The 24,834-nt window shown below is 39.3% G+C and overlaps 1 protein-coding gene across 2 annotated transcripts; it reads left to right on the plus strand.

Annotated features, from left to right (window-relative positions):
* The first annotated feature begins 5,632 nt into the window (after nt 1-5,632).
* Nucleotides 5,633-23,491, plus strand: sfxn3 (sideroflexin 3). Of its 2 annotated transcripts, none has more exons than XM_012966244.3 (11): nt 5,633-5,740; nt 9,945-10,111; nt 11,315-11,485; nt 13,264-13,362; nt 13,513-13,588; nt 16,749-16,834; nt 17,569-17,696; nt 19,179-19,228; nt 20,341-20,390; nt 21,720-21,767; nt 23,207-23,491. In XM_012966244.3, the coding sequence occupies exons 2-11, from the start codon at nt 9,948-9,950 to the stop codon at nt 23,301-23,303; spliced, it is 969 nt and encodes a 322-aa protein (XP_012821698.1). In that variant the 5' UTR covers nt 5,633-5,740; nt 9,945-9,947; the 3' UTR covers nt 23,304-23,491.
* The last annotated feature ends 1,343 nt before the right edge of the window (nt 23,492-24,834 follow it).

The raw sequence follows: 24,834 nt of genomic DNA on the forward strand, positions 1-24,834 counted from the left end.
ATCTAAAAACACTGGTGACAGACAGAATACGCTGTGCCAGAGCTTATTGTGGTGCTTGTATTTGCCCACAATAATGCTGGATGGCACTCTGCTAATGCCTGTGCCACCTGTAATAGCAAGAATGTTTTATAGTACAGGGCCCCTGCACAGAAGGAGGCATACAGCAGTCTAGTGAAGTAATACATAATTAAATGTAATATCAGGCATACATCTCTGTGTTCCTGTACAGCACACATACAGTATTAGAGAGATTGGCGTATTCTATGTAAGATATACATTATTAAATCTCCTGAAAACCTTAGTAGCAAGCATTTAAGCTGTTATGCAAGTGATATCTGGCCCTAATGTCCATGTGTTACAATGCTTTCTAATGACCATATTACATTTACATACACGATGTACAGGGTATAAGGCAAACCATTATGAGTCAGGCATAGTGGTTTCGTTCCCTTTGGTTATTGACATAGTACTGCCCTCTTCTGGTTCTTTCATGATATTTTCCACTCCACTTCATGTGATTCGCAATAAGTGAGCCAATCTTTATAATCTATTCCTATGATGTTTAGAATCTATTATAAACTGAAATAATTTGGCGCACTCATAGGTTTGGCAAACAATTAGACTAAGCAACCACTCTGGAAATAAAAAAACACACACTGAATTACAGCCACACACAATCTAAGCACAGGCTTGGCAGGCTGGCAGCATAAGGTTATTACACCAATGTATATTTGTGTTACCAATAACAACCATTTCAAAATAACTGCAGTTATCCTATGGTTGTGGTGAACTGACAAATGGAGACTCAATGACTCTTTATAAAATCAGCTGACTTTCTACAAGTTGCTCTGATTACGAGTGAAGACGGCCATACATGGGCAAACAAGGTAAATAAAGTTATAATGGGCCTTAAAACCATAGTCACCTCTTTAATTTTTCCCCTAGTTTGGGCTTACAATAGGAACCACTGGAAGTGAAGAGGAGGTGGTGCACCATACACTAGCAGACATGGTGCATTGGTAGATTAACGTTTTCTCTGGTAAATATACAACTCGTACTTGTTGCACATATAGTGATAGATTTTTCATTAGATCTCTTTCCCGTTGGGAGCAACATCAGATGGGGTAGTGAGCAACATGTAGATCCATGAGATATTCTGCAGTAATTTTCCTGGGTACTAAGGAAGGGCTCTTTTGCTTCCTCCTTAAAACTCTCCCCTGTTGTATGCTACTGCCATGTTACAAATATGGGAAAGATCCCTTCCTTGGTATTACATTTACTTGCAGATGGTTTAATGTAATGAAGCCTCAGTAATGAAGAGATTTTGCCAAGTTATCTGGATAGTATTACAAAGGGAGAAGCAAGATACAAAGCATAGAAGTTGCCTTCGATGTGAAGATAGCCACTAATGAAAATACTGACACCAATGGGCCACACACGCTTTCTGCCAGCAAAGAAATGTCCAGGCTTATAATAACACTTTTAGATTTGTCATCAAATCGTGGTTCTGGAGACGGAAAGTTATGATACCAATTAGAGAAGCAATAAATATAGCAGAAGCAACACATAGTTGCTATATATACATAAGGCGTTTGGGACAAGAACACCAAAGAAAATCATAAAACCAAATGTGGCTGATATGGCAAATGTCCTAAGGTCAGACCTACAAAAGCCCCTTTGATATAAAACGCTCTTGTTCTTCACAGAACAAGGCTTTTTCCCTGTATTCATCCAAATGACAGAGCACGGTGGAAGAGAAAAGGCTAAACTCAATATTAAATGGATGCAAATAGGCAGGACCTTCAGAGAAAATCTGGCACAGGTCACTATGGCAGACACAGCTATTGGTGGGTATTCCAGAACCTTGAAACAGAAAGTTATAACTGGACTGATGTGTATTAAGTAAACAAAAGGTAACAATCTATATGACATTTGAACAATATATATGAAAGTTTAGAGACCACTGGCTTTTCACCCACTGTCTACTGGTCTGTACAGTCCAAACATACTGTATATGCTAAGATGAAATAAATAGGCATCTAACAAATGGGCAAGTCGCTTAATCTCTTTGCACTTGGTGCATGATATCGCAGATGGGTTCCTATAGCTTAAAGATTGCTTAAAGATTGGAACCTCACAGCTGGGGTTGGCCTAGAACTCACAACATGCCACTTGCAACTTTGGCTGTTGGTGGGACACTGAGCGGTTTTTAAAGTAAATTACAAAAGAGATGTACACCCCTCTCTAATGGGGAATGCAGCCAAACAGAAACACACTGAGATATGATCGATCATGCTATTCTGACCCCAGTATAATACCACCCATATTTCAGACCATAATAAACAAGGAATTTATACACCAGTGATACAAAATTCCATTGGCACTCACCTTAAAACCCCAATTCTTTTATTGTCTGTTTTCAGGACAGTGCTACTGTATAAAGAGGTAGAACTTCAAATTCCAAACACAAAGTACTATATGTGGCACCATGTTCATTGATTCCTTTCAATATCATACATTTCCTCTAATTCCTTCAAAAACTCATCTAGTACAATGCTCATCCCCATGAGTATGTTGGTGGCAGGTGTATGCATCAGGCCAAACCTAAGGTCAGGAGAATGAGGAATTTTACTTTCCTGTATCTAATGTTTATTTAAAAGGCATTTATGAAAGCAGAAACAACCTGGCAGAGAGGAAAGTTCTCTCACATGAGGATAAGTGCTGGGCCCACCAAAGATTTTTATATTCCACCACTGGTCACCCTTCTCAGCAATATTATTCCCCTCTAGATTAAGCACCATACAATAGCACATTGCCATGTCATTACAAGAGCTGACCTAGCTAGGAAGTTGGTCAAATACGGTGACCAGTTCCTTACCTGTTTAAGTGCTGCTGCTCCTGTTTACAGACTTTTGCATAAAATGAAAGTAGAGATACCTGTGATAAAGAATAACATGACATATTTGCTGCTCAGGACCTGGTGTCTTCTGGATAAGAGATCTTTCCATAGTTTGGATCTTCGTGTTTTAAATTTACTAAACAAATTATTTAAACATTAAATAAATCCAATAGGATTGTTTTTAATATAATAGGGATTCATTATATCTTAGTTTGGATCAAGAACAATGTACTGTTTTAATATTACAGACAAAAAGGAAATAATTTCTAAAAATTAGAACCATTTGTTTAAAATAGAGTCTAGGGGAGATGGCCTTTCCATAATTCGGAACTTTCTGTATAACGGATCCTAGACCTGTATATATATATATATATATAAAATCTAATTCTTTATTTTAGGCTGCAGTCCTCTTCCACTGTGTTAAATGGATCAGCTCAGGGCCACTCCAGCGGATGATGAAGCTTGACTGTAATAGACCACCATACTGCCTTGATTCGGTGAAAATGTCTTCTTCCAATAATCAACATGCTATTGGTGACTAAATGCACTGCTTATAAATTTCTTGCAAGAGTGAAAGACACTGGGATGCTTGTGAGATGGAAAGGCCAACTAATTGGTGTTCCCTAAATACACCTTTTAATTGGTGAACCCTAAAGAGACCATTTCATTGGTGTACCCTAAAGCAGAATTCATGTAAAGGTGGGGGACAAAATCCTCCCCCCAAAAATTGCTATACTCTCAACTCCACAGTCCAGGCCATGGTCATAACTAGGCCCAGACTGGCAATCTGTGGATTCTAGCAATTGCCAGAGGGACTGCTGTAAGACGCTATAGTAAGACACTATTTATTGGGCTGGTGGGAGCGGTTTAGTCCTCTGAGTACCTGAAATGCCAGGGCCTGCTTTGGAATCTACGCTCAGGCCAGGTCATACCAGAGAATCTCCTGGTGGTCTTAAGCACCAGTTGCCTCCAATCTGGGAAAATTTCCATTAGCCCTTTTCTTTTTTTCACCTTAAAGTGGACCTGTCACCCTAAGGAATAATTACAAATTGTTTTCTATTGTGTTTGTCAAGCAAAATAAACTTCAATTACACTATATAAATTATTTTGAACTTATTTCCTTCAGCTCTGGAATTCATAATTGCAGAAAACAGGCAGCCTCCATTTTGTGGACACTGTCATTAAGGCAAGCAGTACATCCTGCTAAAATCTTGTTTCTGTGCCAGTATGGGGGATCTGATACCCATATCCATGCACTGGTTACACAATTAGATGGTGAGGAGAGGAGGGAGGGGGAATGTGAGAAGAGCAGCAACATCTAAGAAGTTCTGAGCTGAAAGTGAAAGTAACTGTCTGCCCCAACCCTATGCCTAAGGCAAAGAGGCAGATCAGGCAATATATGATTGACAGCTGGGACATTTAAATGCTTATATAATGGGTATAGATGTGTTATTAAAAAAATAACTTTGGGTTACATGTTTAATTTGAAAAGGGCTTTTACTATACAGCTTTTTATGTCTGGGTGACAGGTCCACTTTAAGCCTATATAAACTCTATACCATTTTGTGTTGTCTTCACCTAAATGTTGTGAGAGTGACAAGCTCTCTGGGGGCTCTAACTATTAGCAGCAGAGCTAAAGGTGCGCTGTTCTGAGGTGTGTGGCTTTGCCTACCTTATATCTGCTATTCTGTAAAGCCCAGAAATGGAAAGGCTCACAATAATGACTCCTTCTCTATATGTAACTTGCTCTTATTCCTCATTTCATACCTGTATGATAGTAAAGACAGCTTGGACAATTGTAAATTGGAACGAGCAATTCTACATGATGCACACGTTAAGGTATAGAAGATGGGAGACCTACGTGCCTCCCCCTCCAGACCCTCATGAGTACAGTGTTGCTGAATGCAAAAAGGGCTTAAATAATCGGGGTGGCCTATAGCAATTCCTCAAGGATGGAGGGCTGTTTCTGAAGTGCAAAAAAAATGCGATTGCATTTATTTTTGGCATTTTGCACACTACCTTTAAAGTTGTTGATGACCCCCAGTAACTTTTATAGCTTACAGGTCCCTGCTACATATATATGGCTCCCTGCTTCAGCAGAAAAGCAGGTCATAATGGCGGCACTGGACAGGCCTGCTTAATTCCCAGAATACCACTCGCTAGCATGCCTGGGATTTCTCCTTGCACTACTTTCGTTTTCCCTCACACCCCAAAACATCCAGGCAGGTCACTACGCGTCTCATAGTGTGTGTGAATGCAATAGGGACCTTAGCTTGTAAGCACCACTGGGACAAGTCTAATGTGACTGATGTATAATGTGCATAAATAGTTGTAGCCAATGTTGGCCTTGTATAAACAAAGAATAAGGCCATAGCCAGCTGTGTTTCCTGTTATATACATGACTTCTGGTGTGCTGACATTTAGAATTTCTCCAGAACACCGTCATTCTCCCGCTAAAAGATATGTGCAATGGTCTCTCAGTAATGTCAGGAAAGTCATACTTTAACTGCACTACCACTCTATCTTCCTTCAAGCTCCAACTGGCCCCAGCCAGCTTCCTCCCCTAACCAGTTATTCTTAGCCAGCCAACCCAGCCACCACCTCCCTGTACCCTCCCAGACCGTGTTGTACCATTTCACTGACAGTCAAGCCAGTCGTGGGCGGTAACTTTTATTTGTTCGGATTCAGGATGATTTCATTGGCTCACACAGCAGAGAGGAGGACAGGGGTGTTAGGTTGCGCCACTCCCTACTACCATCAAGTTTGTGATGTCACTGAGAGCTCACTGTTGTCACTGGATGCTGCACAACATTTGACTTTTGAGCAAGGACGCAGCGCAGTGTAAGTGTCCCCTGCAACTGCATGAATACGGGGGAATAGGGCTGATTTGTGTGCGAATGGGTCCTGCATGGAAGTCATAGCAACAAACAAGTTCTGTATTTGTGGGCTGCATAGTCTCTGTGCCGTAGGCGCTCTGTTATCCTATTCTCAGCAGAGAGGGCTGTCACTTCCCATCCCTGTCATGGTTACAGCTCTTATAGTTAATCTTGTTATGTGTGTATGTGTGCCTAAACATTACATTGTGGAGGGGATGTAGCACTGAGCTGTTACTGGACTACAATTCCCAGCATGCTGTCGGTTGTTAAATATCAGGAGAAGGGCCACAGGGTATAATAATATAAGTGATGCTTTTGATGTGATTGTGGGCTGTTTTTAATGAAGGGATTAAACCAGGCAGCTAAGCGGCTCTGAGAAATCCTTTCCTGTACTCCTTTGCACTCACTTATAGAGGGGGGCTCTTTTATATGGAAAAAGTAGAGGCGTATACATATTTCTAACCTCCATAACCTTCTGACTGAGGTAAAACTCTTATTTGTGATTAAATCTCTGTGCCATTAATTTAATAGCTTCTCTGCTTGCCAGGAAACCATTTCATTTATTCCATTTGGCGAATAAACAAGCTCAGCCTGTAAGTAAATTGTGGAGTCTTTTTTTTTTTGTGGAGATTTTTTATTTAAATGGCTGAACTAGGGTGGGGTTTTGGCTTTATAAATGGAAATCATGTGAAGAAAGAACTTGGCAGAGTAGTGTAAATAAAAGCTCAGGCTGAAGAATGCTATAGACTGTGCTTTTATGAGGGACTAATGATAATGACAGCAGACCCAGTGACCACTACCAGGGTCCAAGAGCCCCTCTCCTGCCTGCTATCTTGCTCCTGTACCCCAGTACCCTTTAGGTCATTTTTAAAATCGTGAAAAAAGACAGGAGTAAAGTCAGCAGCAATGGAACCCTATTTGCCATATATATTTAGATCCCGACAAGGACATGCAACTACATCACCCATCATATCCCTTCAGCAGCGTAGAGGTGATGGTAGACCCTGCAAGGCTGCCTTTCTGTAAAATCTGGATTGTCCAATGTTACCCACCTGTGATTTTGTTATATTTGTACATTAAGATTTTGAAGGCTGAAAATAGACCATAAAGGCTACAAAGCTAGGGTGCACTTAGAGGGGCTTGGATGATTTCTTGAACAAGCATACTACCCAAGGCTATTGTGATACTAAAATCTACAATGTATGTGAGTGTTATGTATGTGAGTGTATAGATAGGTCAGTATGGGTCTGTATGTGAGTGTATAGATAGGTCAGTATGGGTCTGTATGTGAGTGGATAGATAGGTCAGTATGGGTCTGTATGTGAGTGGATAGATAGGTCAGTATGGGTCTGTATGTGAGTGGATAGATAGGTCAGTATGGGTCTGTATGTGAGTGGATAGATAGGTCAGTATGGGTCTGTATGTGAGTGGATAGATAGGTCAGTGTGGGTCTGTATGTGAGTGTATAGATAGGTCAGTATGGGTCTGTATGTGAGTGGATAGATAGGTCAGTGTGGGTCTGTATGTGAGTGTATAGATAGGTCAGTATGGGTCTGTATGTGAGTGGATAGATAGGTCAGTGTGGGTCTGTATGTGAGTGGATAGATAGGTCAGTGTGGGTCTGTATGTGAGTGGATAGATAGGTCAGTTTGGGTCTGTATGTGAGTGGATAGATAGGTCAGTATGGGTCTGTATGTGAGTGGATAGATAGGTCAGTATGGGTCTGTATGCGAGTGGATAGATAGGTCAATGTGGGTCTGTATGTGAGTGTATAGATAGGTCAGTATGGGTCTGTATGTGAGTGGATAGATAGGTCAGTATGGGTCTATGTGTGCGCTGGGGTTCCCTTGGAAGGGCTGAACTTGATGGACTTTTTTTCAACCCAAATTAACTATGTAACTTAGGTTTGCTTCCTTGTTTCTTCACCTTGGGTCCCCAGATGTTGCATACTGCAACTTCCAGCATGCCATGACTCCTTGATTGTATGATGGAGCATACTGGGAGTTGTAGTCCTGCAACACCTGCAGACCTGATATTCACAATATTCAGAAACAATGACTTATGCTTATATATATGTGTAGAATTGGTTAATCTTTAAGATTATTATTGCTGGTTCACTCACAGTTTATTACTCTTTATGGACACACTGATGGCAACAATGCAAGGAGGTTCCTTGGGCTGATTTTTATTTTCCTACAGATTTAATGTGCAAGGCAGATGGAAAGAATGAGTGCAGATTTCTGGAGGCTGAGTCATTTAGCTGAAATTGGCATATTTGTTTTTTGGGGAATGCAGGGAAGCTGGCTGTGTGTGGGAGGCTGAACTGGGCTCCTGGCAGAGACGGGCATGTTTCAGGAATGGAGCTTTACTGTTAGATGTAACCAGTTGAACATTTCTCTACAGCCATCCTCACCTATAATGGGGAAAACACACACATACTGTATGAATAAATATGAAACAATTCCTTATGCAGGCTGTGTATCATTCAGATGACTAACTACTGCTATATTTTGCAGACTAGATGTCTCCAGCTGATGTTGGTATTGATGTGACTTCTGCTTGCCTCCCGTGACAGCCCCTTACACTGGAGCCTATGCCGAAAGGCACTCGCTAGGTCGGATAGGGCATGTTTGGCAAGCTAGTCACATCACCTACATGGTCCTTGTTCACCTTCAAATGAACTCATAGAGGCCGATTCATTAAAACATGAGTTTGAATCCCAAATGGGAAAAATTCGGATTGGATACGATAATTTCTGAAGATTGCAAATATCACGAAAATGCTTATGAAAAAATCGTATTAGTCACGATAATATCGCATTGGCGATCCGAAAGTCACAAAATTTTCATGCCGAATGATTTTAAATAGCGGCAGAACCTTTCCGAATTCCGAAGAAATCTGCGAAAATACGCTCGGAGCTTTCAAATGAACGCTCCGAGTGTTCATGTCTTAATAAATCTCCCCCTTAGTATGATGTAGACAACAATATTCAATTTGCAATTGGTTGGCATTTTTTTGTGGTTTTTGGCTCTTTGTTCAGCAGCTCTCCAGTTTGGAATTTCAGCAGTTATCTGGTTGCTATGGTCTTATTTACCTTAGCAACCGGGCAGTGGTTTAAATGAGAGACTGGAATATGAAAAAGAGAGGGGCTGAATAGAAAGATAAGTAATAAAAGTAGCAATAATAATGTATTTGTAAGCTCACAGAGCAATCGTTTTCGGCTGTTGGGGTCAGTGACCCCCATTTGAAAGCTGGAAAGATATATAAGTGGAAGGCAAATAATTTGAAAACTATAAAAAATAAACAATGAAGACTAATTACAAAGTTCCTAGGAATAGGACAATCTATAACATGCTAAAAGTTAATGTAACTGTGATCCACCCTTTCACATGTAATGTTTTGACCAAAACAGCTTTGCCTGTCAGCAGCTGGATGCCGTTTATTTTGTGCTGGGGTGGGTGGTGTTGGGAACACAACTACCCTAAGAGTGCTGGTATCTGCCATTGGAAGTACATTGCCCATTCCAAAGTAGTTCCTGAATTGACACTGTACTGGATTGCTGACTTAAAAAAAAGCACCCAGCCCTTACTTGAAGCTATGTGTGATATTTTCCTTTAGTTTTTAACAACTAAAAAAAAGTTCAGTTTTTTTCTCCTCTGATTGTTAAGAGGCCATGTACTTAAATCTGTTAAATCTGCACTTGAATGACTTTCAGGCAGAGCTACTGTACTGTGAGAGGTGTGCCAGGGGCGTGAGTGCAGCAGCCAATCCTGTTAGAGTACTATTATGAGAGTGGTAATATTATCTGCAAATGACATGTGAAATAACAAAACCATAGTGCTACTGGCTGTATTGTTCTTTTGCTAATAGCTGGGCTTCCCCATATACTGTATCATTCACAGCTTTTATATGAAACACAATTTCATAATAGCTGTATGTGTTAGTTTTGTATATTGAGATACAAACTAAGTTTAGAGAACAGTGGTGTAAAAAGCTTTAGCTTTTACAGGTATATATCATCCCCCCCCCCCATCTTCTAAATGTATAAAACCAGTGGGAAATCTCCCACAGCCAGACTACAACTTTCCTGGAGCTTTAAATTCATATTAAATAACATAGACATATAATGCCATATAAAGTCATATAAATGCTTGTTTTTTTTATTTCAGATTATGTCTCAGGAACTGCCCTTTAACATTAATATCAAAGAACCACGATGGGACCAGAGCACCTTTGAAGGAAGAGCCAAGCACTTCTTCACAGTGACTGATCCACGAAATGTCCTACTTGGGCCTAAAGTCCTAGAGGAAGCAAAGAACATTATACAGAATTACAGGTCTAATTAATGGCAACAATAGTTTACTAATGACATTTATAAGCTCCTGTTTGTGAGCAATATCACCCACCTAATGAAGGGCCCAAACGTACTGTGGAACTAAACTTTAAGATATATTTTTGGCAGAACAGAGTGCCTCTCTTAACGTGGCCATACACGCACCGATATTATCATACGAAACCTAGTTTTATATGATATTCAGTTAATGTATGACGGATCGATGAGATGATCGATATCACGAAAGCTTTGGATATCGGTTGTCTCGTTGATTGGGCGGGACAAAAAAATTTGCCCGGGCGTGGTTGAAGGCACCCAAGCAAAATCTGCGTTTAGGGCTGAATCGTCAATTGGCGGTAGAATCCCTATTGTTTCTACCTCCATATCTGAGGATTCAGCTCTAAACCTCAGACCAATGGTCGCAGGAAAGATCATTATTGTAAGGTGTACGGCCACCTTTAGCATTGAATGTGCAGCATAATTGGACAGTGCAGGAAATTCAACATTGAACCTCCACTTGTGCGGAACATCCAAGCCTGAGTGTATGCAGTTCTCTGTTCTAAAATCAAAATAACTCATGGCTGCCAAAGGCTTTTTGTTCAGAAGCCACAAGTGTGGCTGTGTCTGACGTAGTAGAGAGGTGAATAGGCAGTGTTATATCAGCAGCCAGCAGAAGATAGAGAGGCAGGCACCATGCATTTGTCCAGCCCCTTTGGCCTGCAAGCCAGCAACACCTAATCTAGGTGGGGGGGGGGGGGGGGGGGGGGCAAAATGGTCCAGATTGGACCAGCAGTTGATAAAAGTGTCCCTAAAACCTTTTACCCAAATGAGTGGAACCTATGTTTCAGCATATTCTTAATATTAAGGTCTTTAATTATCACTATATTGTGTTCTCTTTATGCTCCCTTCCCATTGTTCAGGTAGGTGGGTGGTGCTTGTGCAAGACAGATACAGCTCTATTTTATGTAAGGGTAATTACACACTCTAGGGGTCATTTATTACCAAAATGCAGTTGTGTTTGCGCAAATTTAGTAATAATATGCTGCAACTGAACATTGCTGTTAGAATACTTTTGAAGGGGATTTTGTTCTAAAGCAGATGGGTTTCAAGTTCATAGAGAAGAATCTGCAATGTTTAAAAGATTGCTTGGCGGTCAGTAAAGCTGGAATGTCATAAATATAATAAATGTATTAATATGTGTTGCAGAAAGGGGATCCCCACACCAGGTTTAACTGAAGACCAGCTATGGCGAGCAAAATACATCTACGATTCTGCTTTCCATCCGGATACAGGAGAGAAGATGATCTTGATAGGAAGGATGTCTGCACAGGTGCCCATGAACATGACCATCACTGGCTGCATGCTGACATTTTACAGGCATGTCTCCATCTTTCTGCTCAACTGTAACTAAGCATTTCAGTCAGTTATCATTATATTCTCATTTCAAATGAATTATATAGCCTGATGTCCCTGAAGGGAAGCATATGCTGCCATGGCTTTTTCAACTCACATGAAAGCTCATCATAGCAAGGTTGGCAACTTAACACTCAGCTTCTCATAATATCACACCTTGTATTACACCCACACAAAAAATAAGCTCCCATGAAAAAAAGCATAATGAACGTAAAATATTATGATGTTTTAACAGAAGGAAATGTGTATTTATATTTATGTACAGGTATGGGACCCCTTATCCAGAATGCTCGGGACCTGGGGTTTTCCAAATAAGGGATCTTTCCGTTATTTGGATCTCCATAACTTAAATCTATAAAAAAAATCATTTAAATATTGAATAAACCCAATAGGATTGTTTTGCCTCCAGTAAGGATTAATTATATCTTAGTTGGGATCAAGAACAAAGGTACTGTTTTATTATTACAGAGAAAAAGGAAATATTTTTTTAGAATTAGAATTATTTGCTTATAATGGAGTCTATGGCAGATTGCCTTTCTATACTTCGGAACTTTCTGTATAACGGGTTTCTGGATAAGGGATCCCATACCTGTATTATAAATGAAATATATATATACATCATGCACCTTATTTGACTTACTGTTATCTAATGTAGGGCTAAATTGTTTATAGTAAAGGGGATTATGCAATATGTGGGAATAAAGCCAACTTTCCCATTATATTCAGACAATTAATAAGAGTGGGTGTGACAGGCCTCTAACTTAGTGGAAAAATATAGCAGAAAAGAGACTTTTGGTTTGATCTTTGGAAATTATAGATTGGATCTTTTGGTTGGACCTTTTGAAATTATAGACATTCCTTTCTGTAAATCTTGGGGAAAATAATTTAATCCCCAAGATTTACAGAAAGTAATGTCTATAATTTCAGGGGATCTGTGTGAAAGTTTTCAGGATATTGAATGAATCTTCTAGAGCTGCCAAAACAGATGAGGCTAACTATAAACTAATTACAAGATGGCATTATACCCCTGCTACATGTTCAAATCTATGTTGGAGGAAATGCACTTGTTTATTTGGTTAGCATGTTCTAAATTCAAATTTTATTGGACTAAAATTTTATCAAATATTTTGATTACAACAAACAATAAAGTAATATCTGATAAACCGTTATTGCAATCTGGCATTAATAACCAAAAATGGAAATTCACTGTCCCCCCAAATTATATAACAGGTGACCGTTAAATTCTAATTGCTGATTGGTTGCTGGTTTCCAGTTGGGCAGCACTGGACTAGATTCCAAGATTTTGTGCTGTTCTTATTTGCTCACTACATTTTTGACAACTGAGGCATGGATGCTGTTTTTGGGGAATCATTTCATATTTTCATATTATTATCATATTATCAAAGCAGTGTTTAGCCACGTGGCCCTCTGAACACATTATATTCTTGTCATGGGAGGTTATGTAATCATAATCATTTTTCATTTTTAGTCAAATGACCAATGGAATTCCAGATGGTAAAGCATGTAGCCGACTATAGCAACAACAATTCTATTAAAAACTGCAGAAAAGATGTCAGTAGAATATGTAACAAAATTAAGAAGGCACATGTCCTCTATTTGTGCAGCATTTTCCCATCGGAGTTGAACCAAAGTAATAATTTAGTATATGCTGGGGAAAATTAAAATATATATATTTTTCCACAAGTAAATGTGTATTTTTGTTGTTTTTTTTTTGTTTGCAGAACAACTCCAGCTGTCATATTTTGGCAGTGGGTAAATCAGTCCTTCAATGCTATTGTGAATTATACAAACAGGAGCGGTGATGCACCCATAACAACAAGGTGAGAGCAGTTATTTGATTAAAAAATGTACAAGACACAATATAGAATGCCATATATAGACCTTATAAAGGACAGTGGACTACAACTGATCATCAACAAAACTTGGTAACCCCATAAATGTTGATGATTTTTTGTTTACTTTTCTTTTAGCCAGCTGGGGGCAGCCTACGTCAGTGCAACTACAGGAGCTGTTGTTACTGCTCTGGGACTCAAAACTCTGACTAAGGTAACTGTCAGTACAGTATCCATCATAGATCATCAATGTACAAAGCTGACATTTAGCAAAACTAATTTGAAATTGTAAAACTTCCAGAAGTGGTGAATGCCCAATAATCAAGGTTATACCAACAACTATGATATGATTTTTGAAAAGGTGTAGCTTGCTCTTACTTGCAAATACCAAATTTTATGTACACATTTGTAATTGTGTTTACTTTAGAAGTATAAGTAGTGTATTTTTTATGATTTATTTTCTATAAATTGCTTAAAGGGGCAAATAATGCCTGACAGAGAATTGTCTAGAAATGTTGAACCTTAGGGCCGTGACACACGGGGAGATTAGTCGCTGTGCGACAAATCTCCCTTGTCACGGGCGACTAACCTCCCCACTAATCTCCCCACTAGAATGTAAATCACTGATGGGATGGCATACGCAGTGCCGCAATTTGCCAAAGTCGGCAAAAAGATTTTGGCAAATCGTGCCGATTTACATTCTAGCTGGTGGGATGGCATTGCGGGGAGATTAGTCGCCCACGACAAGGAAGATTTGTTGCGGCGCGGCTAGGCAAAGGACACAACAGGTGGTCATGATCTGTGCCTCCAACGATACCCCCAGTACTTTTCTGTTAAATCAAAGCACATACTCTGGGCTGGTGTCAGTTACCCGAGTTTTAGTGACCAGCTAAAAACATACAATATACTTAATATAAAATTCACAATATAAATCTAATGAATTTAGATTCACATTACATCACATTAAATGGCAGCCCAGAATAAAGTAACTTCACAGTCTGTGTTGATTATTGCCAACAACCTTTAAGCATAGCTTCTCATTTGCAACCCAGAGGTAACTGAGGTAACAGTGGTAACTGAGCTTGTCATTTACACTGAATAGATGGCATAACAGGATCAGAATACAGGGAACTCCTGTGTACAACTTTGAAGGTTGGAATCATTACTGTTATAGGGTTGCTGAACATTTTGGTTGGTGCAGTAAGTTCAGTATGTAAAATGCAGAATTTCTAGCATTTATTTTGGAAACTTTAGTTCTCCTTTAAGCTGGTCATACATACCTAGATTTGGTTTGGCAGTTTAGCTAATATTGAACGATCTATCATCATAAAGTTTCATATGGCACATTGTTCAGCTTGTGTATAGCTACCTTTATGCAGAGGGCATACTGCACCGGCCTAGAGATTAATGACTCAAACCATAATGATCATTCATGCATCTTAATTTGTCCCTCTTTATATATCTTTTTTTACCTTGTTTGGTGTCTGGGGTCTGCGTCTTCTGTGTGGCATTGCACATGCTTATTGTACTCCGTGCTACTGTAGGTACATACTTGACATTCTAGAGTTTTTAAGCATGGTCTCTGCATACACAGTGAAATCAAGTAATTCAGACAAACACTGAAGGGCTTAGTTACATAGGCAAGCACTCTATACTTGCAGCTTGCATCAAAACAGTTAATTTCTCTTTACATAATAGAGTGTTAAGTGCAAATTACTGGGTACACAGAAACTAGGGCTCTGGAGGTAACTGCCATGAAAATGTGTTACTTTTAGGACTTCATTTGCACCTACACATAACTGACTTGTGACTACTACACCAACACTATTTTTGGCACTGCAGGCATCTCTGTGCTGGCAGCTTTTTGTGCACACACTGATGCCAGAAGAATTTGAAAGGAACTAATGTGTATTTTACTAACATGAATGCTAATTTGTGCCGGCACAGGTAAATTGCAGGCAAGTTGTAACACACGCTAATTTGTGGGTGGGTACTATTACAGTGGAAATTTGGGAAAAAAAAGGTTATTGTGGGTATAAAGCATGTTAATATATGATACATGAGCCTTTACATGTTATATTGAGCCTGACAGATGTGTCATCACTGATAGGCTTTTGTACATCCAGGCTGGTACAGCAGGCCTGTGAAAAGGAACATCATTTCTATCCTATTGCTTTGTTGAGCTTTATATATTATTTATATTATGTGGGTAGTCTGCATCCAGTACTTTGTAATAAGAAAATGTACATCATTTTATGTAAAGTCTTCACCAGGATTACCTGGCTGACTAGTCATCAGTGACATCAGTTGAACATTGCCTTAGCAAGTGAACAACTAAATGATGCCCCTGAACTCAAACACATTCTGAGAATATAAGATTGTTACACTATACATGATTACAGTTACTGTATATAACTAGAAGGCAGCATAGGGGAGCTTGTCAGCTTTTAGATTTAGTTAAAATAAGACTTTAAATTATTTTGTGCATACAAGTATTCTAAAATTTGCAAGATAATTTTGACAATGGAGGCACTGTGTCAGATTAAATTCAGTGATAAAAAGTTATCTCATGGTTTATCATGTGAAAACTCACAGACAAAGTTGAATTTGAGGAGAAAAAAATCCTAATTCAGTTTAATTGTTTCCCCCATAGACTTTTAGGGGCTGATTTACTAAGACACGATTTCGAATCCGAATTTGAAAAATTCTGATTGGAAACGAACATTTTGCGACTTTTTCGTATTTTTTGCGATTTTTTCGGCGTCTTTACGATTTTTGCGTAAAAACGCGAGTTTTCCGTAGCCATTACGAAAGTTGCGCAAAGTCGCAATTTTTTCATAGCGTTAACACTTGCGCGCAAAGTCGCGCCTTTTTCGTAGCGTTAAAACTTAAAAGGCGCAACGTTTCGCGCAAGTTTTAACGCTACGAAAAAATCGCAACTTTCGTAATGGCTACGAAAAACTCGCGTTTTTACGCAAAAATCGTAAAGATGCCGAAAAAATCGCGTTTTTACGCAAAAATCGTAAAGACGCCGAAAAAATTGCAAAATTACCGATCATTATGAAAAAAACGCAATCGGACACATTCGGCCCGTTCGTGGGTTAGTAAATGTGCCCCTTAGAGTATAGAATAGAGTTTTGAGGTGATAAACAGTGAGATAAAGTTTTCTGAATTGATTTGCATCTCAAATTGAATCTTGTTCATGAGTATTCATATGACAACTCTTTTTCTCACTGAATGAGTCTGGCATATTGTTGGTATTACCACTCTCACCACTGATACTGAGCAACGCATTTTACCTGAGGTGAGCAAGCAGTATGGCACAACTGATTCATATATTTTAGCTTTTGATTAACAATGTCCATTTTTTCTAGCATCTACCATCTCTGATTGGGAGATTTGTTCCATTTGCTGCAGTAGCAGCTGCCAATTGCATCAACATCCCTTTCATGAGGCAGAGGTAAGTTCCCTATATCATTTCTATGATGTCCAGTAGAAAACTATTCATCCAGTGATAAACAGGGGCTTATGACACTTGGCACAAAGGCCATTCTTAAATGTCTAATGATATTAGAAACCTAATTCACAAGAGACCAAACCAACCACTGTTTATATTGACTGCATTTTTATTTTTGCTAAATATAGGGAAGCTTTTGTAGAAAAGTAAAACCAAGCTTTCCTTTCATAAATTAATCATAAATCCACAAAACGTATTCTTAAACCTTGTTGAAGAAACCTTAAGATGGCCATACACTGCACTGAGCCGATATCAAATCACAATGAAAGTAATGCAAGCCATTAAGGCAAGCCAATGAGGTCCTCGTCATGATGGGATTTTTAAACCTACCAATATGTATCTGCCTGATTTTGGATATTTGTCGGGCAGTCCCATTGGAAGGCCCCATACACAGGCCATTAAGCTGTTAGCCAGGCCAAGCTTTGTTTCATCTTTAGTTTACAACTGTATGGTTCCCCAAGATGCAGTCAGATATTGGTATAGTCACTAAAAGCAGCCCAGATGACACAAAAACACCCAGTATTTCAGTTACAAGTATTATACAAAAATTAAAGTTTCAGACGTTATGATTGGATTGTATGCTTTGAGATTTAAGACATTTCATCCTTAAATTCAACCCAACAATGCAGTATAGAAATTATTAGCTTATCTCTTTTTTTCTTGTTTTTCCTAATTAGAGAATTAAAATATGGCATCCCCATCACAGATGAAAATGGCAACAGACTCGGAGAGTCTACTAAAGCTGCTAAGCAGGCCATAGCACAAGTGGTGGTGTCTCGGATTGGAATGGCTGCACCTGCAATGGGTATGTACATTTGTTATTATTGTATAATTTGAAAACAAGTATCTGTGTCTAATTCACACAGAATTAGCCACTGGACTCTCTGCTGTAGCAACATCGTGATTGCAATGGAACCTCCATATCCTGAAACTTAAACACTTAATACCAAAATCCTACTGGGAAACCATAGGCACACTAAGTAGGGTCGGTTTATTCATAAGCCAATTAACCTACTTGTATGTTTTTGAATTGTTTATAGGAAACCATAAAAACATGGTAATATTAGACTCAAAGTAGACAGTGTTGAAGTCAATCCAAGAAGTAAAAAGGAAGGTTTATTAGACACGTACGTGGGTTCAGAACAACAGAACACTGGGTTTTTATAGACTTTGTGACATGGTACATACATACAACATAATAACATATGAGTATGGGTGTTACCAATTCCAAGAAAGGACTGTGGCACAGCCACAGTAAAATTACTCTAAACAGCCTCCAGAATTACCTACTTTTGTCCCAGCATTCTCTCTGACCTGGTTCCTCAATTAGAAGTTAATTGTTTTTCTTTGCTTCATTGTGCAGAGTGAAGCCCCACTCCCACTTCCTGTTCAGTTCTCTCTTCAATTCGACTACCTGTAGTCGACCTGGAGAGCCTTCTGGACATGCCTGGAGGCAGCAGGAGCCAGTCTGTGCATTAGCAGGGTTTTTTTTTATGAGAGACCTGAACAGGAAGTGGGGGCGGGAAAACACTATGTGTATGGCCACCTTTAACTCCATTGGTACTGGAATGAAGGTTAACATGAATTGGGATTGCCTGTAACCATTTGTTACCATGGGTCACTGGCACAGATTACACCTTTAACCTTTTTACATCAAGGCGCACACTTAGATCAGAAGTGAGTATCTATTAGAATTAAGTCTAAAACAACTGGACTTTTCTTGAAATGACCAGTTCAAATGACTGGTTGGCAATTCCAAGGCATTTAAACCCTTGAGGGTAGCACATACAATCACAATGGTTCCATTGAACTTATTCAGTTAGGTGTTGGGCTGAAACTCACAAGTGTATGAAAGTATGATCCAGTCACAATGGCACCATGTTTCTCATCAGGTGTTAATCTTTCAAGGTACGTGACTGGAAGTGTGAATTGTTGTGAAACTGCTGGGGTGAGGATGAACTACCCTCAAGGGTTTAAATGCTGGGGAATTCCCTACCAGTCATTTGAACCGAAGAAGCCACTTGGATGAGTGGTGAAAGGTTTTCAGGAAAACTCAGAAAAGTTGTTGTTTTAGACTTCATTATACTAGATACTGTATTTCATGACCTGGATGAATGAGAATCTTCATAGACATCAGAAGAGAGGGGATCAGAATAAATAACCCTAATAAAATTATTTATTCTGATCCCTGATAGAAGGTGCAGAAAGCAATGTAAGTGGTAACCATAGGGCAGGCAGTAAGTACTACATTAGCCAGCACTACCTAACCTATCTTTCTCTTACCCAGCAATTCCCCCGGTGATAATGAATGCTTTGGAGAAGAGAGCGTTCCTAAAGGTAAGATTATTACCTACACACTACTTGATGCATTTATCTCCTTGTGTTTACGACTAAGATGCAGAACTACATTTTGTTTAAATAATGCATTGCCTTGAAATACATTTTTTACGTTTTTATTGCAAGATGAAAGGAAATCTCCTCCACAGCAGAGGTTAAATTTGCATTACACCTTTGATTGGCGCTTCCAAGCAGAGGGTGTACAAATAAATTGAAAAGAACACGGTGTGTTTCTTCATGTGGTTCCTTGTGGCAGAATGCATGAAAGATACACGACAAGGAACCACATAAAGAAACGCTTGTCTGTAAGAGCCTTAAGGCTTATGCCAGGTGTCAGCCTCCGGATAAATGCAGGCCCAAGACTCCACCCTTATGTTTGGATCAGCGATCCTTTCTGTCTGCACCCACAGCCACTGGGGTCACTGGAGGCAAACACGGAGCAAATTTTGGCTATGAAACACAAGAGTATGCATTGTTGTTTAAACATGTTGTTGCAGGTAAAAGCAGTGTTTCTCAAATATTTCCCATCTTTTAATCAGCTGGCTTGCAACATTATTTCAGGAGCCAAAATAGGCAATGCAGAGAATATAGGCAGATAATGAAATTCAGTAGCAGTAACCTTACTCCTAACTTTAAAACCAATCAGTTTTTGGGTGGAGGATCCCTTTTGTTCGAGTGGAAAACAATTGTTCAAAACATTTCTTTCAAGATGTGATTAGATTTGCCCATAGAAAATGGATATGTTTGACAGAGCAAAGCATTTTGATAAATTAAAACATCCATCTGCTTTGATCAATGTGTAAATTTGATAACACTTTCATGTTATATTCCAACTGCTGGGAGAACTTTTTGATTCCCAAGTTCAATCATAAATCTGCTCCATCATTTTAACATAAACTTCCCTTTTAAAGAGCTATACTGTGTTAGCTGGGACATCTTATTCCATCACTTGGTTCTAGCGTGTCCTTGACCTTGACTCCTTGTCCTGCTTGTAGGGAGTTCTCTACCAGAAAATTACAGTGATACTTACTACATAGACCATAGCTGTGGCAAACCTGTTGGCTATACAGTAGTGCACTACAAATATAGTTCTGTTTCTCTTTGTATTGCAGCGGTACCCATGGATGAATGCACCTCTACAAGTGGGGCTGGTTGGCTTTTGGTAAGGTCCTCCTAGAAAAAAGACAGTACCAATGAGCAATTACCTTTTACATTCAATGTTGAATTAGCTCCTTTCTCATTTTGTTATTATCATAATAATTAAATGGGTTTTATGGATTAACAATTATGCAAGATACAAGTGGAAGAATCTCTAAGCCCAATCTCTCTAAGCCCTCTAAATTGTTATGGGTCCATGGGACTGTCCTGGGCATTTTACCTGTTATCTTTTTATTTATATCTCTTGTTCCTGTAGCTTGTAGATGCCTGTGATGTAACTAGCAGTTAGGCAGCTCTAGACTTAAAAGGTTGAAATCGATAGACTTGTGTCATTTTTTCAACCTAACTTGTGGCATCACTGATTGCAGGCAGAATTAGCACATCTGCCAGGCAGCCTTCTTGCTCTGGGAAGCTGTATTATAGTCCTATTTTATTCAAGAGATCTGGGATTTAGTAATTGTATTTTATTTAAATTTTAATGACAAATGCAAAATCTGTGAATTTACCTACAAAAACATATTTCTTGTTCAAGGAAAAACAATTTAAGCAAATGATTTTGTACACAATTATTACAAGGAAAATACAGCTGCAACTGGGCTGCCGTATAAGCTCAGAGGTACAGCAGCCTTATCATTATCAGTGGTGGAGTGGGCTGGGACAGAATACAGATTCACCATGAGGTCCAAACAGCAGGGGGACTTTTAGGGGCTGATTTACTAAGACACGATTTCGAATCCGAATTGGAAAAATTCCGATTGGAAACGAACATTTTGCGACTTTTTCGTATTTTTTGCGATTTTTTCGGCGTCTTTACGATTTTTGCGAAAAAACGCGAGTTTTTCGTAGCCATTACGAAAGTTGCGCAAAGTCGCGATTTTTTCGTAGCGTTAACACTTGCGCGCAAAGTCGCGCCTTTTTCGTAGCGTTAAAACTTAAAAGGTGCGACGTTTCGCGCAAGTTTTAACGCTACGAAAAAATTGCGACTTTGCGCAACTTTCGTAATGGCTACGAAAAAGTCGCGTTTTTTCGCAAAAATCGTAAAGACGCCGAAAAAAATCGCCAAAAATACGAAAAAGTCGCGAAATTACCGATCATTACGGAAAAAACGCAATCGGACGCATTCGGCCCGTTCGTGGGTTAGTAAATGTGCCCCTTAGTGTTCTCTGCTCTGATAGAGTCTGATACTTTTGAAAGAGGAACATCACTCTTTAAATTGATTTAATCAAATGAGAATACGCTTTTCCCTTCATCTTTTTCTAGGTAATGTGAATAAGCATTATATGTCAGCAGTTGTGCATTTCCAGGCTAAAATATGACTATTTTCTTTTTCTAGCTTGGTTTTCGCAACACCTCTGTGCTGTGCACTTTTCCCTCAGAAAAGGTAAGTACATTCAGACTGACTGCTGCACTTTAAGGATAATTCACAATTGCAGTGCTAAAAAGCATGTAAATGTTGTATGTCTTGATGCCATACGTTAAAGATACTGTACTTGCATCCTAACACGCTAGGCAACTACCAAACAGACACTTCTATAACCAGTCCTCATTAATTTATACCTTACAGATTACATTTTATTATATATAATTCTGCTGCTACAGTTGTGAATTCCATCCCATGGCATTGGGCTATAAATATTTCCAGACTTTATTCTTACTGGAGGTGTCTGATTTTTATGGTTTCCTGAGAAATAGGTTACAAAATGCAGTATAAATCTCATGTTACTACAGATGTTGTATGTGACTATACAGAGCTGTACAGCTCCTTGGAGGACTTTGCAGTTGGTTGCTTGTTAAAGAACAAGCGCAATTTATAATTCAATGGTGGTAACTAACATATTGAACATGTTACTTTACGAGCCAGCTTTCTTGTCTAAAATATGAGAATTTTGAACTGGACAGAGGGGCACAGCAGTGTTCTTTTCAGTTAAGATTCACCCAAATTAAGCTGGAGGCAGAATGCCACAAGGGGAACGGACAGGGCATTAAAGGGGGTGTTCACCTTTGAACTAACTTTAAGTATGATGTGGAGAGTAAAATTCTTAGGCAATTTGCAATTGGTCTTCATTTTTTTAATTATTATTGCCTCTGCTAAAACACAAGTAGAGACAAAATATCAGTAAATGATCAGCATTGTCTTTTTTAGTAGCCATGACAAGTGGCTGCTACTAGTAGCTGTGTGTGTCTTCACCCAAAGTGTAAGAACCCACAGAGTTGCTGGTGATAGATCGCTCTGAAAACGCTTCCTCCGGGAACAATCGAAGTCACCAGTGGAAAGCCCTTTGCATCGCTTCAGTAATCCGAAGTTGCACAAAGTTTCCTCCTGCAGGCAACTTTGCACGACTTCAGAAAACAAATCAATGTGAAGGGCTTTCCACCGGGGACTCCTATCATTGCCGGTGGAAAGCCACTCCGTGGATTCTTGCCCTATAAGTTAATTTAAAGGTGAACCACCCCTTTAAGCTTCATAAGGCAGAATGCTTTCAATAGTCCCTGCTACTATCCTGGTAAGACAATGTGGTTTACCAGTTCACATTTTACAGTGCAGATCTGTTTGGCATTGTGCATGTGTTGCCTTTAAGTGGTTTAAGTGGTTTATAGGGTTGGTGTGTCTTGTTTAAGTGAGAGAAATGTGTTACTGTTGGGGGGACATCCCATTAAAGTGTTTCTAGGAGGTCACTTAGACCTGAGACTATTATTATTATTATAGAGTAAGCCAGCTTATATGCCTAAATACAACTGAAGCTGTACACATGCAGGATACAGTTGTGAGACATTTCTTTGTACATAAAACTAAATATAATCTGATATTTGTCTCTGCAGCTCAATGAGTGTTTCCAGCCTGGAGCCGGAAGTTCAAGCTCAGGTTCTGGAGAAGAGCCCAGGCACCAAGATTGTGTATTTTAACAAAGGACTTTAAACACTGCAACCCAAATAAACTCATGTTGTGCAGGAATCTCGCAAGATCAATGTATTTCCTACAGTTCAGATGAAGTGAAAGTATTACCAAAAAAGATCAATATTTGTCACTATTATTTATATGTATCTTAGCTAAAGTCTGCTGATTTGTATATGTAAAGACACTAATAAGATGCATATCTTTTTGTAGTGCTTGTTGTACTGTACTGTTCTATAATTAAGAAGCATAGATAGAGATTTAGTAGCATAAAGCCCAGATTTAGGGTAAAGGCATAATGGGTAATTATTCACATTTTCCGAGTGACGGAATGTGTGGAATGGCCCTGTGTGCCGTTACCCATAACAGATTCTAAAGGAGTTATGTAATAAAAGACACTGGGGCTTATTTGTTAACACTGGGCAAATTTGCCCATGGGTAGTAAGCTATAGCAACCAATCAGTGTCTGGCTTTTTCAGCCAGCTGCATGTTCAACAAAGAAAGCAACATTTTGGTTGCCATGGGTTACTGCCCATAGCAACCAGTCAGTAGGTAATAATTACCACCTTTCTAAAAGCAAACATCTCACAGGTTACTTGGTTGCTATGGGTTACAGTGTGTTATGGCTGCACTGAGATAATATTTCCCTACTTAACATATATAATAAAAGGCACTAGGTTTGCTTAGTATCCCATGGCAACCAGTACAATGCTTGGCTTTAAACAGGTAAATGCTACCTTCTGATGGGCAAACTTAGTGCCTTTTATTATAGTAACCCCTATGTTCCTCACCCCCAGGAATAAACAATAAAGCAAATCCCTTCTGATTTGCCTGGAAAAGGTAAGATCTATGATACAGTCTGATTAATGAGATGTGGGAGCATGAAAGGTGGTTGCAAATGATTTTCATTATCACACAGAAGTGGCTAATGGGGTAAGCCATGACTCTTGGGGGTACTTGTGGCCTTGGGCAAATTCCTTAATATCCAGGGGTCTCAGGCAGTAGATGTTCTTTGTATATCACTCTGTATGATTGTTAGTGCTTTATAAGTGTCTTAAAAAAACACCATCCAAGTGTGCAGGTTGACCATCTTGCTAAAAAGTAAATGGAGGCCAGATTTGATCTGTTGCAATGCAGTTGTTCATGTAAGGCCAAGTCCCATGCAATGAAATTGGTAGACTGATGGCCTGGGTCTTAGAATTATTTAGGTCTAAATACTTACAAATTCAAGTAGGCATCCTGAGTCATGGGAATCTGGTCAGTAGACAAAGAGGCATATTTATTAGGCTGTGTAAAAAACAGCGAGAAAATTCGCCACACATCGCCCGGCTTCACCATGTAAAATCGGCGTCATTTTTTTACACATTTTTTCTTCCACTGGAACTTAAGGAACATAACGGCGTAATATACGGCGTTCAGACAGCGATTTTTTCCATTTATTTTACTCAGCTTTTTGCTTCGTTTTTTCGGCGAATTAGTTTTACACAGCATAATAAATATGCCTCAAAGTGTTAAGGAGAAAAAACTAAGGGCATGGCAAAGGGGACCCCATGGG

Source organism: Xenopus tropicalis, chromosome 7 (assembly GCF_000004195.4).
Source record: "Xenopus tropicalis strain Nigerian chromosome 7, UCB_Xtro_10.0, whole genome shotgun sequence".
Classification (NCBI taxonomy): domain Eukaryota; kingdom Metazoa; phylum Chordata; class Amphibia; order Anura; family Pipidae; genus Xenopus; species Xenopus tropicalis.